This window comes from Arachis duranensis, chromosome 9, assembly GCF_000817695.3.
Source record: "Arachis duranensis cultivar V14167 chromosome 9, aradu.V14167.gnm2.J7QH, whole genome shotgun sequence".
In the NCBI taxonomy this organism is placed as follows: Eukaryota; Viridiplantae; Streptophyta; class Magnoliopsida; order Fabales; family Fabaceae; genus Arachis; species Arachis duranensis.
The window spans coordinates 109376896-109391985 of NC_029780.3; the positions used below are offsets into that span (position 1 = coordinate 109376896).

General features: G+C 33.7%; 4 protein-coding genes across 7 annotated transcripts; 3 read left to right on the plus strand and 1 right to left on the minus strand.

Moving 5' to 3' along the window:
• The first annotated feature begins 1113 nt into the window (after positions 1-1113).
• On the plus strand, positions 1114-2740 carry LOC107467094 (transcription factor TCP19). Its single transcript, XM_016086131.3, has 3 exons — positions 1114-1176; positions 1298-1363; positions 1496-2740. Exon 3 carries the CDS (start codon positions 1497-1499, stop codon positions 2625-2627), a length of 1131 nt encoding a protein of 376 aa, XP_015941617.2. The 5' UTR covers positions 1114-1176; positions 1298-1363; position 1496; the 3' UTR covers positions 2628-2740.
• Positions 2741-5209: 2469 nt separating this feature from the next.
• Positions 5210-6732, plus strand: LOC107467037 (peroxidase 66). Its single transcript, XM_016086050.3, has 3 exons — positions 5210-5524; positions 5618-5806; positions 5907-6732. The coding sequence occupies exons 1-3, from the start codon at positions 5219-5221 to the stop codon at positions 6468-6470; spliced, it is 1059 nt and encodes a 352-aa protein (XP_015941536.1). The 5' UTR covers positions 5210-5218; the 3' UTR covers positions 6471-6732.
• LOC107467038 (uncharacterized) lies at positions 6672-8576 on the minus strand. Its single transcript, XM_016086051.3, has 4 exons — positions 8453-8576; positions 7573-7820; positions 7124-7346; positions 6672-6975 (listed from the first exon to the last, which is right to left on the minus strand). The coding sequence occupies exons 1-4, from the start codon at positions 8573-8575 to the stop codon at positions 6853-6855; spliced, it is 717 nt and encodes a 238-aa protein (XP_015941537.1). The 5' UTR covers position 8576; the 3' UTR covers positions 6672-6852.
• Positions 8577-9173: 597 nt separating this feature from the next.
• On the plus strand, positions 9174-13753 carry LOC107467111 (MADS-box protein AGL42). 4 transcript variants are annotated; one of them, XM_052253701.1, is made up of 8 exons: positions 9174-9361; positions 9691-9894; positions 10936-11014; positions 11330-11391; positions 11744-11843; positions 12275-12316; positions 12388-12453; positions 13415-13753. In XM_052253701.1, exons 1-8 carry the CDS (start codon positions 9288-9290, stop codon positions 13544-13546), a joined length of 759 nt encoding a protein of 252 aa, XP_052109661.1. In that variant the 5' UTR covers positions 9174-9287; the 3' UTR covers positions 13547-13753. The 4 variants fall into 4 exon arrangements, with proteins under 4 accessions (XP_052109661.1, XP_052109662.1, XP_015941636.1 ...); XM_016086150.3 differs by having other exon boundaries at positions 9180-9361; positions 12412-12453; XM_052253703.1 differs by having other exon boundaries at positions 9216-9469.
• Positions 13754-15090: the final 1337 nt, after the last annotated feature.

The window sequence follows — 15090 nt, forward strand, 5'->3', positions numbered from 1 at the left end:
ATATAAGCAATAAGATCTTTTTTTTTTTTTAAGAACACCGTACCACTGCATTGAAAAATAAATAAATAAAGAAAAAGAGAATTGTATCGTGAACTTCTGTTTTTTTTTCCCTTAAACACGAAACAGCTCTTTCAACAACCATGTTGTAAAATTTATGAAAATCAGTGATTTCTTTTTTATATAGTAACTGTCTCCTTCGTTTGTAAGTTTTTTGACAATTTAAAGACAGAATGATAATAAGTTTTTCTTTTAAATTATTAGTCAAAATAACATATTAAATAAACACTTTCAGCAGAAATTTTAAGTAATTAAAATAATAAAAAACAAAAATTGACCGAATAAATTAAGCAAATAAAATATAAAATCGTAACATAATTGGTATCATAAAATCATGTGATCTAATAAGATGTTAGGTAGTAATATAAAAAATTTAAAAATTAAATTAAGATTTTAGTTATTTTGGAAATAATAAATTATATTTGACTAGTATTTTGTAAAAAAGAAAAAGATTAATTTTAAGATAAAAAAAAATCTTCTTAAGATCATGAACATTAATTACTCGAATATACATATATTCAATTTGTTTTTTTATAAAAAAAAAATCATTGAAAGTAAGAAAGTCTTGACTCTTATCTTATCTCATTATCCTTCAAAAATATATCTAAATCTGTTTCTAGTTTTTACTGCATGTTAAACATCCAATAAAATAGGAAATATTCTCTGTACCCAAACCATATGGTTAAATTTTTGGTACACTACCCATAAAATGAACTTAAATATAGATGTTATAAACTTATATTACACAATTAAAAAAAAAAAAGTGAGAGATATGATTTATATATTTAACCTTATTCTTAATCTCGGGTGTTTGTTCATTTTTGAATGTTTTGTTCAATGGAAAAATGAGTATCTAAAATATGCACGCGCACAAAAGTATATTGGCAAATTGGCAAATTGTTACAAATGGCCAGCAAGGGCCACAGGCAAAGTGGATTCGCAGTAAATCTAAGTTCACTACGTGGCAGAATGTAGAGGCTCAGATCATAAGTAGAGCAATTTCAGCCGTTGATTGTAATTGACTGTGGAAATAAATACAAGCTAACCGAGTATGAGGGACCCTCACTACCATTCGGATAAGTGGGGTTCTCAACTTCTCATCCGTTGCTATTTGCTAGGGTTTGTTTTTTCTCTCTCTGTTCCTTGTTGTCCCCAATTTCATTATTTTAATTATTTTTTAATTATACCTCAAAAAAGTCTCTCTTCTAATTTTCAATCAGTCTTTGTAATCCTTTTGCAGTGCCAGAAAGCTTCAAACCGCAGTCAACGTATCAAGAGAAGAAGAAGAAGAAGAAGAAGTAGAAGAGTACGTCCTCATAACGTGTTTTGATTTCACTCTGCCTAAAGTGTTTGTAAATTAGTAATGTTTTTCGATCGAAATTTCTGGGTTCTCGAATTATTGACTTTGATTTTCTTTTTTCGTTATTTTTTCACTCAGGATGGAAGCGAATCATGGCGGTTTCAGCGAAGAACCGAACGACACTCAAAGCGCCGACGTATCACCCTCTGAGAAAACGCCAATAGCGAAAGCGCCGGAACCTAGGTTCCCGGAGCCGGTACCTCCGTCTCCGGTGACGGTTCCTATGAAGGAGGAGCTCGCGGACTCCGAGAGGAGCCTTGAGGAGCGTCTCCAGGTGGCGATTGTTCCCACGCCGGTGGCAAGGAGGCCGTCGAAGGACCGCCACACGAAGGTAGAGGGGCGCGGCCGGAGAATCCGGATGCCGGCGACGTGCGCCGCCAGGATCTTCCAGCTGACACGGGAGTTAGGCCACAAGTCCGACGGGGAAACAATACGGTGGCTGCTGGAACAGGCTGAGCCGGCCATCATCGAGGCCACCGGTACAGGAACGATCCCGGCAATCGCGGTTTCGGTGGGTGGCACACTCAAGATCCCAACGACGTCGACGGCGACGCCACAAGGCGAAGAAGAGGCGTCGAGAAAACGAAGAAGAAGGGCATCGAACAGCGAGTTCATTGATGTGAATGAAGAACAACAATCCTCAGTGTCTTCGGGTCTCGCACCAATCACACAAACCGCATACGGCGCTAGTTCTAGTGGTGGTGGACTCGTTCCAATGTGGACTATTGGTGGCGGCGGTGGTGGTTCTAATGGTCCTTTTTTCATGTTCCCAAATGCTGCTGCTACTTCTTCCGGGGATGGTGTTGCGAACCATCCTCATTATTGGGCTTTTCCAGCGAATGCGGCGCCGTATTTCAACGTTCAAGCTCGGCCTATTTCGGGGTTTGTTGCGGCTGAGCAATTAGGCCATGTGGTAGTGCAGCAGCCGCAGCCGCAGCCGCCGCCGCCGCCTAGTTGTTGTTCTTCTAATGGCTCTGCTAACTCTTGTTCTACTCTGGCTCCTAGTTTGAGCTCTGGAACCAGTGCTACTAATAATGGCTCTACTTCTACTTCTAGTGCTGCCACTCAGATGCTTAGGGATTTCTCTTTGGAGATTTACGACAAGAAAGAGTTGCAATTCTTGGCTTGCTCTTCCTCTTCTTCTGCCGTTGCTGAAGCTAAGTTGGAACAACCACCACCTCAGACTCTCAGTTCTAAGCCTTCAAACTGAAGAGAATATAGGCCTTTTTGTTTTTAAGGTTTTTTAGGAAGAAAATGGACAGGGGCAGTTTTGTGCAACCTGGGTTTTTGTTTGTTTTGGTTAATGGAACACATTCTTCAAAATTCAAGCTTTTATTTTGCAATTTCCATTCGATTTCATCCCTTTCATTTGTTGCTCTTGTTATTGGGAAGCACGAGGAGTGAGAAAAGAAATGATCCGAAAGTGGGGGCCCACTTTGCACGTGCGTGGTGGCTTATCCAGTAACTCGTGAGTTTGTGTGTGTGAGGTTCCCACCCACAAATTAATCGTTGCCTAAGCAAAGCAGTAAGCATTTTAAGCTTAAGGGGTACTGTACTGTTGTTACACGGGAATGGGATCATTAGTGTTAGGTAATCGCCAAATAATTTTGTAAAATCTCCCATTGCCATAGCGGCATCAAGTCTAACTTGTAACTTGTCACGTGAGGTTGTATCCGCACGTGTTGTTTGGGTGGGGAAAGAGAGGTGGTCCGTGGAGAATTGTGAGTGGTTCAAGTTGGGCCACGGGAGATTTACTCATGTGATTGCTGAGCTTTAGGCACGTGTCCCTATGATCTTATGGGGCCCACTTCTTCGTGGAACCAGCCTGGCCCTCACTAAACGTGTCAATTTCTATTTTCTCCCCATAACCTTCTTGCCTGGTCCACACGTGGACCCCTTGCTTTCCTACCTACATATAATGCATCTCCTACCCCTACAATTAGGAATAAAATTATACTTGGTTAAAAAATTCATCTGCTAAGAACTATTTCCATTTATGGATAGCCAAAAGAATAGCACTAGACAGCATCATGTAATGTAAGGTATACATGAGTCGGGCCTGAATTTGTTTTAATTTAGATTCGATTTAAAATATAAATCAGGTCTAATTTTTAGATCTTAACCCAATTTTAAATTCGATAAAATTTATGTAGCGTTAAACCAAGTAAAAATCGGATGAAAATCGAGTCTTTAACATATAAAAATCACCTAATTTCTAACTATTATTTCACAATTTACATAGTAAAATTTATTTAAAAAATATAACAAGAACCAATCATTCTCTAAAATTAAAGTATAATCATAACCAATACTAACATTGTCTAATAACATCAAATATTTAAATCAATACAAATAACACTATTATGCATTGGTCTAAAGTCTTATGTATTTTAAATATAAAATATTAACTTATAATCTTATAATGACTAATAACACAAAATATTAAAGTTTACAATATTTAAATTTCACATAAGAATAGCTATTATCTATCACTAATAACACAAAATATTAATTGTGTATAATGACCGGGCTACCAAATCAAATTCGGGTAACCTGAGCTATGACTCGAACCTGACCCGAAATAATGACTAGATCTATTTTTGAGACCCTTACTCAATTCTAAACCCAATAAAATCACACTAAATTAGCGCCTAAAATATTTAAAATTAGACCGGCTCATCGGATCAGACTGAGCCATGTACACCCTTAATCTCATGTATCGTCCCAAAAGAAACACAATGTATCATCGCTCTTTTACTTTTCTTGTCGTCATTGGATCACCATATTTTTGGTCATGGAATCGCAACTTATAACTGTCGTTTGTGTTTGTACATTGTGGGCCGGACCACGGGACTTTTTGTTGCAGGGATGGACTCAAACAACGAATAAAGTTTTACACTCGGAGCCATAGAGCTATCATGCCCCAAAAAAGAAGAACGGCTCAAAGCGTTATACGACGCAAAAGATAAAAATACAAACAAACATGATGTTACCAGTGCTCCATTTCATTTGGGCAATTCTATAATGAAAAAAAAGTTGCGCAGAGTTAATAAAGAGAAGTGTATGATTTATTTTAAAAAACTAATAAAAATAAAATTACATATTCCTTTGCATAAATGTCTAACTATCTATTAAAGAAAGCTTCATCTCTTTATTATTTTTTCTCTTCATCGTAACACTCGTAGCTTTCTTCCAATTGTCCCATGCAATATAAGAGATTGTTCTAGTGAAAAGAGATGAGATACTCATGTTTTGGTAAATTAAAAACACGTTTGAACAATATTCCCTTTGATTAATTTTTTGATCACCCGAAAATTAGATGAATAGAAGCTTCCCCACCTCAAATAAAAGAGGCACAATACGGTTAGTACAGAATCTCATTGTACTCATTCCTCATCATCTTTACAACGTAACAAAACTAACCTGAAAGGTATACACCAACAGAACAATATTAGGGATGCTCTCTATTACCTAACACTGCATTTTGTACTTTTTGGCGCTACACCTGAATGAGAAAAAAAAAAACATTCTTAAAAGGAACATAAAACCATCACAACAACCACTTTATAATAACAGTTTATTAACATAGCCCTTTGGCAATCAAATATTTGTTGATTACAGAATAACTGATACATTAGTCCTTAAAATAAAAACATGAGTCAAAATTCTGTACTTGAAGGCTAACATTCCAACTTTGAGTGACTTCAAAGTACTAGCATTAATTCTACGTTAAGCATGTGTTCTGCTAAGCTAGAATGCTAGACCCTTCACTTCAATTCTATATATACTCCACATCATTTCATGAAGTTCTCATCCAATCATCAACTTTCAGTTAATCAGTTGTTTAGTTTAGTATCTATTATTATCATCATCTCGCATTCAATAGATATGGCTCCGGCCCCAGCAAAGTTCATCTTCTTTCCAATCATTTTCTTCCTCTTGAATTCACTTTCATTATCCAAGGCTGAACTCCAAGCAGATTACTATGACCAAACATGTCCACAATTGGAGAAAATCATTGCAGACACTGTTCTCAATGCTTCAAAGCATGACCCCAAAGTCCCAGCTCGTATCTTGAGGATGTTCTTCCATGACTGTTTCATAAGGGTATTATATTATATCTCTCATTCTCTCACTCAAACTCAGATAATGTTCTTCCTTTTGTGATTAATATTTTCATGATTCCATTTTCAACTATAGGGATGTGATGCATCAATACTTCTGGACTCAACTCCTACTAACAAAGCAGAGAAAGATGGCCCTCCAAATATCTCGGTTCGATCATTTTATGTGATCGATGATGCTAAGGCCAAGCTTGAGAAGGCTTGCCCACACACAGTTTCCTGTGCTGACATAATTGCCATTGCAGCTAGAGATGTTGTAACCATGGTAACTCCTAAGCCTTCAACCTAATTTAGAAATATGCTAAAATTTTATAATTACATAGTACCTAAGCCTTCAATCTTGATAATTTCACTTGCTATGACAGTCTGGAGGTCCATATTGGAAGGTACTAAAAGGAAGGAAAGATGGAAAGGTTTCAAAGGCATCTGATACCAGCAACTTACCTGCACCATTCTTCAATGTCAGCCAACTCATTCAAAGCTTTGCTAAGAGAGGTTTAGGAGTGAAAGACATGGTGACTTTATCTGGTGGCCACACCCTAGGCTTCTCACATTGTTCTTCCTTTGCAGCTCGCCTTCGCAATTTTAGTTCAGTGCATGACATTGATCCACGCATGAACACCGAGTTTGCAGTAGGCCTAAGAAAGCAGTGCCCAAAGCCAAACAACAATGGTGATGCAGGGCAGTTGTTGGACTCGACAGCTTCGGTTTTTGATAATGATTATTTCAGACAACTGTTGGCAGGAAAAGGTGTGTTCTCTTCCGACCAATCACTGGTTGATGATTCCAGGACTAGATGGATTGTTGAAGCATTTGCCAGAGACCAGAGTTTGTTCTTCAAAGAGTTTGCAACTTCGATGCTGAAACTTGGAAATGCAAGAGGTTCTGGAGATGGAGAAGTGAGACTTAAGTGCAGGTTCAAGAACTAAGAAAGAGAGATTCGAGATCAATTCTCATAATTTTATTTTATTTTCAATCCTTTGCCACCTCTTTTGATATTTACAGTATTGTCATTATGATCTTGTAACTACCCTTACTCAAATAAATGTGAGTATACATATATTACCTATTGTATGAATGGACCAAAAGAAAATGGAAGAAGAAAACATCCTTCATCTGTGCAAGCCGTCTTGAAGTTAATTTTAGTGGAATTTCAAATATGAAAGAATTACCATAAGTTTCCATACATAATGACTTGCCAACATTGAACATCAAGATGATACAACATTTTTGTGTGTGATGAGTTAAACAAAAGAAAGACTATAAGAAAAGAATACACCAGATTAATGGTTACAAGGGAAACCGTTGTGTTTAAGCAAATACTACATCAGACCGAAACACATATTTGACCCCCTTAGTGACATTTCTGGCTTCATGTAATAAGCATTTATCTCCATGAATATGCAGGAGTGCCATCCCTTCAGTAGGAGACACCTGCAAAATTGATATTGTATCAACACCAAAAGCTTGTAACCATATTCAAAATAAGCAGTTGGTAGAAAATCAACCTCAAACTCAAACTTATTTTAGTGAAAACGAAATATTCTCAACTCATTGCGCTAAAATAAAATCAGTAATTTACCTCGGCTACAATGCTATTTCTTGAACCATAGAAGACTGTTTCTCCTCCAACTAAAGGATCAACAGAAGAATCTGTGGGGTTGCTGGAATTATTTTTGGACTTTGGCTTAAGGTCACCAGGTCCACCACTTAAATACACTAGCAAAGTATAATGAGTGCGTTTCCCATCTCCAAGATCAACACTTTCATCAATATGTCGACCAAAACGTTGACCAACCTTGTACCTGAAATACAGAAGTGCATGTTCATCAGTGAAGGCATGCATTTAGAGTGTCTACATTTTTTCTAATAACCAAATTTGAAGTCACATGAGTTATCCATTTCATGAAGATGATATGAAAGAAAATACCATGCCCCAAGAAGCAAGAAAAATATCCTCTAGACTAATACAAACATCTATGCTAGCAACATTTGTGTCCAGGCCATAGGAAAACAGTAAAAGACACTAACCGGTAGAATCTAATATTCGGATTAAGGCCTATGGCGACCTTCCCTCGTATTCTTAGGTCAGAAAACAATTTGCGAAGTCCAGAGTCCCAAATTGTATCTGCAAGGACAGGATCATTCACTGAGATTCGATCATTATCTCTATAAGCTTCACCTTTGGTTGGACCCAAACTCCCTTGATGAGCAAAACCAATTGCCTCCGCAGCTTTAACGAATGCCTTTGATTCAGCAGAGGAGAAAAAATTCTGGACCTGAATTCTTAAACCAAAAAAACTATTACAATAAGCATTACAATGAGAGCAATGTAAACAAGCAATGGACACAATTCAAAAAAGATGGCCTAACACTTATTCTGACACTGTTCAATTTGTTACCTTGAGAACAATGTAAAGCAATACTCAAAATTCTGGACCTGGATTCTTAATTATAGAATTTAGCAATTTACAGCTCTTAACCCTTCTATACTAAAAAAAACAGAGATAAACAGTCACGGAGTATAAACGAGGTTCCTCTAAGAATAGTTAATAAGACTCAGTTTAAAATTTCAGCTAAATATGAAGCCATCATCAATAATCCAAAGGTAGTAAAAAGACAAGGGGGTAAACTAAGTATAATATGATGGAAGCTAGCACAAGCCAATAAAGTGGCAAAAGGACTGATTTTTCTTTTCATCCCAATTCTGATATAAGGTTGTAGTTGTAGAAGTGATGCATTAAGCATAACCAAGCCAAAATTTGCAACTTTTAACGAAAACAAATCAAGAGAGAAAGTGGGCAAGTGTTAACACATGAATTGGCATTCCCATGATTAATGTTTCATAAAAACCGAGTCAAACAAGAGCTGCAAATGAATTAGAAAGAAAGAGAAGGATGGAATTTGTCACCGTGAAGAGATCAAAATCTCGGAAGCGGGTAATCTGAAGATTCTTTTTGGGTTTGATGGGAGGCCAATTTGACGAAGGTTTCTTAGAATCCGTCTCCTTGCTGTCTCCCATTTTTCTCTTCATCGAACGCCAATGTTTCTGTCTTCTGTCTTCTATCTCTCTATGCTGTCTGTGACTCTGGGCTCATGTGGCCCAAATATTTTTTGGTCTTGGTTTGGCCCAATTTATATTTAGTCCTAAGAAGCCCAATAACACTGTATAGTCCAATACTAAGAAACATGTTTCCACTAATTTATTAAAAAATAAATATTATTTTAGTCTCTAATATTTAAAATATTTTATTTTGTCTTATTTTAATTTTTTAGTCAAATTAATTATTCTAAAAAAATTAATGGATAAACTATGGTTTTTGTTTTTTAAGAAAATTATCTTAACGTATTTATTTTTATTCTTAAAATTTAAAAGTGTGGAGGTGATAGTGGTAGTACAATGTTAGTGCAGCATTGTAAAGGTGGGTTGAAAGAGAATTAGAAAGATGAGGAATGGAGGTAAAATTATCCAATATAAAATAAAAATATTAATTTTACTTTAAATGCTAAAATAAAATTAAATGAAATGACGAGTAAATATTAAAAATAATTTAAAAATATTTGTAAATTAAAAAGTATAAGTTACTTAAAATTGAATGGCTCCTCTAAAATGCAATATATATTCTTTTGGCAGGAGTTGATGTTACTTTTTTGGGGTACGACAAAAATAGAAAAGGAATAAGGAAGCTAAAGTAGTGTTCGTACCCAGAATCCAGAAGGTAAAGCAAGAAGGAAGAAAACTAAACATGTTTTTGTGGCTCAAAATTAACAGGAATAAGTTTCCAACGACAATTGAAGAATCTCCAGAAAGCAAGCTAGAGTTAGGGTTTCAGCTCAAATACCTTTCTTTGTTTCTTATTCACCCTCACTTCCTCATCCCTTTGATCTACCTTCTGATCTTCTACACAGTACTTACTAGCTAGCTATTGTAAGATCCATTTGGAGTTTGTGGATATATCAACTTTTGTTCATTTTCTTTAATTTGTTGTTTGTTTTGCTTTGCTTTTCTTTAATAATATCTCTGCATATTCATTCCAGCTTTGTAATATAATATAGACGTTTTCTCGTAATAAATATAATATTTTTGTTCCGTACTCCGCTATAGCTAGCTAGGGCTTGAGAAGAATGAAGGGTAATTTGTTGGTGCAGGAGGATCTCGATCGAGATGGTGAGGGGAAAGACTGAGATGAAGAGAATAGAGAATGAATGTAACCGAAAAGTGACGTTTTCAAAGCGCAGAAATGGTCTTTTAAAGAAAGCTCATGAGTTATCTGTTCTCTGTGATGCTCAAGTTGGAGTCATAATATTCTCCCAAAAGGGAACCTTATTTGAGTTCTCATCAACTTCTTCTCAGTAAGTCTTCATCCTTCAACCTATTTTACTTTAATTTTCCTTACTCTCAATTCTCCTATGGACTCATACAACTGTATCTGTACTTTTAATTTCTGTAATTATTAATTAATCGCTCTTATCAACTTCTATTGTTACCTAATTATTAGCTTGCTAATGCTAGATGCCTAGCCTAGCTTGCTGCCTCTAAAACCACAAGTTTTATATATGCCATTTTTCATTCCCTTCAAAGTATTATAAATCTTGATATTTCATTGGTTTTAGTGGCGGATTTTAATTATATAAATTATTAAAATTGTAATCAACGGTATTTTTAGAGTATTTGATAATTTAATAATGTTTAAAAGATAATAAAAAATTAGTTTAAATAATTTAAATTTTTTATTTATATTTATCATTTATTACAATTTTTTATATAATTATGAATATTATATATATAAAATTATAGATATTATATTATATAAATAATTTTAAATATTCTCTATCTAGCATTATTTTGATAATCTTTCTCATCTTTGTACACACTCATAGTCACTGAAGGATCCACCCCACCCTTTGAGATAGTATTATCTGGTGGCTAATTAAAGGACTTAACCTACGTACAATTATCTATATATATATTTGATTGTATCATCAATCTTCGTTGCCACTTTAATATACTATTTTACAGGATCGCTCAGTTATATTTGTATTTTTTAATGATTATTTTAGAATAATTGTAAAAATAATTGTTTAGAGTAATGTGATAGATAATACATATGATTTAATAAATGTATAAAACTCTTTTAGAACGTTATTACTATATTAAAATTAAATTCTTGAAATAATATTTTGAAGGTATTGAAGTCCTTAATTTCTTCCATTTCCTTAACCAAGTAATGATTAAGGAAATCTACAACCTCTAAACTCTATATCCATAAAGCTATATGTTTGGACAATTGTGTTTGTTGTCTAAATTAGCTATATGTTTCAACTAACTGATGTGAAGTATATGATTTTAAATTCTCACATAGTATATGTTATTGTTTCTTAATTATACTTCAGCATTTCAAAGATATTGGAACGCTACCAGGAATATACCGGAGTGTTTCCACCCAACAAGTTAAGAGAGGATTATATCCAGGTTTGGATTAAAATAGTAATGGAAAAATTGTTACTTTTAGTCTTTTACTTTCTGATGATGACATGTGCTAACTTCTAAGGATGAAAATCATTTATTAGCCTCCAAACATTAGTACTTATACATGTCTGCGCTGTGTTTTTATGTCTTTGTTTAACGTTACAAATGATAAATCCTGGAATTTGAATTATTTATTTATTTATCGTATGTTGAAACCTTTTTTTTTATTTTCTCTTTTAGAGTCAAGTTTCTCTTAATTATAGTAAAATTTATACATTACTAGCTAGTCACTAGATCATTTTACTATTTTGCGTGCAGAAACTCAAGTTTGACTCCGCAAGCATGGAAGAAAAAATTGAGATCCTTGAACTGTCTAGAAGGTCACTTCTACTATTTTGTCCTATTATAATTAGCTTTTCAAAATGTAATTTAATCTTAACATTATATTTTTTTTATTCAATTTATTTTTGAAATTATATTCTGTAACTTTATAAATTGAATTAAACATTTTAATAGAGACAAAAGCTAAATTAATTCTTGCTTACAATCTCTACGATGAAATATATACTAAATGATGTCTCTTTGTTTGTTCTTTTTAAATTTGTTCTCTTACTACTTTTAGATAATAATCCAGTCGACATTTGTAAAGAAGATGAATCTATTTAAGTTTTAAAAATTAGAGGATAAATTAAACTTGGAGTTGTTTTGTTAGTTATTGCTTGAATGTGTTAGGAAGATGCTGGGACACTGCTTGAGTTCTTGTTCTTTTGATGAACTCCAACAAATGGAGGACAAGCTCCATACAAGTTTGCAATGTATCCGTCTGAGAAAGGTAAATGAGCAAATTGAGTTACCATCTAATAGCTAGAATTTTGATTTAATTTTTAAAATTTTTTAATATTATAATTTTAAATAAGTAAAGAAGTGTGTTAGGAGGTTAGTAGATTTTGTAATTTATAGTCATTAATTAGTTATCAATAGTATTTTTAATAGTGTGAGATTTTATCTAATGGTAAAGAATTACTCATTTTTCTTTTATTGGCCTGGTCAAATTTTAATAAAAGTATTGTCCTCCTAAACTTTTTCTTTTATAAAATTTATAATAAGTCTGACAATTTTACGTTTTAGGTTTTTAATTTATTTTTTTATTTTACGTAAGATCTCAATTTTCTCTGTCTATTCATTCATAAGATAATAAAATAAAAAATACTAATATCTTTATATATTATTAAATTGTTGGTCTTCTTTTATTTATTTCACCAGACTCAACTATTTAAGGAGCAAATTGAGCAACTACAGAGCAAGGTAACTACTTTTTAGCTAAATGCTACAAATTAATTGGAAACTCTTAGGTACTAAATATATAGACTTGGCAGATTAATGCCTGGCATATTTTTCAGGAGAGAAACTTGCTCAAAGAAAATGTCCGGTTAAGTGCAATGGTGAGAGCCTTTAATAATTAGTGTATGATTAATTATTTTGATAAGTTACAGCACTGCACCAAATTAAAACCACAAAATAAAAGGCTATTATATTAGCATATAATACATATACAATTAGGTCTGCACGACACATGTACATCAAATTGAATCAGCTATTTATAGATTTGGATCTTTTAAAGTTTGAATTTTATTTTAGAGAGTAAAGTGTGATCTTCAACCCTTAAATAGTTTTTTTATATTTATTCTTGGTTTCACTTATGAAATAAATAGTGAGAAATCACACTTTACTCTTTAAAGTAAAATTCAAACTTTAGAGGATCTAAATCCACTATTTATACGTTTAAATATAAAATATACATAAAAAATAAATAAAATAACACATATATATCGATTATGTTATGTACACATCAAAATCAATCACTAAAATCAGTTAATATAAAATATATATTGGAATATAAATACGCATTAAAAATAAATTAAGAGCAATGCTAGGGGGCTAGCAATTTTTGTGATTGTTAGTCATCAACTAGCCATCAATGATGATTTGATGGTGTGAGATTGGTGTGAGATTTCATCCAATGGCTCACCTTTTTCTGCTGGTTACATGCTGGCCAAAATTCAACAAAACTGCTGGTCCCTAGACTTTTCCATAAATTAAACCACATATATATTTATACACAAATATATTAGTGGTTGATTTTAGTGACGTACTTTAGTATAGAAATAGCATTTTTGTATTTATATACAGGGACTTTTGGATCCTATTTATAGGTGGGATTCTCTTTTGAAGTTATTATACAGGTATATATAGTTTCCTTTTTCTATATACTACAATTAAAAACTGTGAAAATATTGTGTAACATAAAATGAGTGCAAGAACACAGGATTATTTTGTCACAAGTGTTAGCTATATATCTCCTTATGAATATATTCATAAACTATTATATTGTTTTGATGGCAGTGCATGGAAAAACCATTGAAGCACATAGAAGAGGAAGCAACAGAAACAACTCATCACACTTTGGATGTGGAGACTGATCTATTTATTGGGCTTCCAAAGCAGTATGCTGATCATAATCAAATATATACATAGTATTATTAACACTTCCCATTTATTTTTTTCTCAACTGGATAAATGCTGATCCTACTAGATAGGCTTCTTTAACTACTTTTTGTTCTTGGAAACAGTCATATGTATGGAATAATGATGATGAACGGACTGAAAACATTAATAATGGAGTCAAGCATATATACATTAATAATAATGATGATGATGGTGATGAAGATATTCATTTTTCAATATTGAATCATGGCAAAGTCTTCATAAATATATAATTGGATGCCATTGAAACCCATAAAGATGCATGGCAAACTATTCTATTTTATGGAGTTTTCCATAACAGTACAAATAATTCAAAATCTGTCCAAAAGTCCAAAAAATGTTTTATATTTTTTAATTTGCCACCATATCTACTAATATTTACAATTTTCTTTTCTTACTTTCTTTCCTTTTTTAGCATCAGAAGTCACCGTATATTGCATGGGTATATCTGTTTATTTGATCTGGTGGCCCAATTTATGCTTTCAACTTTATTGTCGAAGTGGCCCAATTATGTTTGGACTAAAACTCAAAATGAAGAGTTTAGTTTTTATTGTAACAAAAAATAGCTTTGTTTTTTATCTGCTAAGTTGTAACTCTTAGTCACTTTATTAATAATTTTTTAAATATAAATATATGTATTATTTAATTTATTTTTAATATATATTTTATATTGATAATTAATTTTGTATTTGATTTTTTATGTAGACGACTATACGTGTAAGATGATTATTTCTTCTTTCTATTGAAAGTGTAACAAAAATAAAACACAATTATTTTTATATTATGAAGAGAAAAAATATTGGCATGAATTCTGTTACGTTGGGTAACTAGAGATTATAGGGTTGGACTCTTGATGTTGGTCCGAACGTCTTGAGGAGATGATCTCCGACTTAGATAGCGCCTGGGAGCTATCGTCCGATTTGTGTGCGTGAAGGAATGGAGGGTGGTACCTGTAAAGACACTTTGATGCCTAAGTTAGCAAAGGATTTACCGCAGGTTTAAGTGTATTGGAATTTAGAGATACCTGAAGGGTTGTCAGTGTATTTATAGTGGTGAACCAATAACCACCGTTGGAGTAGTTCCACCTTTTAAGGTGGGTAACCGTCCCTTTATCTTAGGGAAGTTGAGACATGGCTCCTTGAAGTGGTTTGAGAGATTTTAGGGGCAGTTACTTATTTAAATAAGTGTTATCAGTCAGCTATCCTTCGATCCCGACTTCTTTGGAGTGGAGCCTATGTTAAATCCGACCTCTTTGGAGGAGGTCGGTTATCAGCGAAGGCTAATCTTGGGATTGAGCCTTTTTAGCTTATTTGGATTTGAGCCTTATTGGGTTAGGGTATGAACAGTGCCCCTACTCAAATCCGATCTCTTTTACTTACGAGTTGGGCTAGAGTATTTGAACTCAGGCTTATAACCGACGTGATTTGGGAACCGACGTGATTTTTGAAACCGACTTGATTTAAATTTATCAACAGTCGCGTCTAATCAAACGTCGCGTCCGTTAGAGGTTGCGTATTTATGTGTGGGGAGCACTT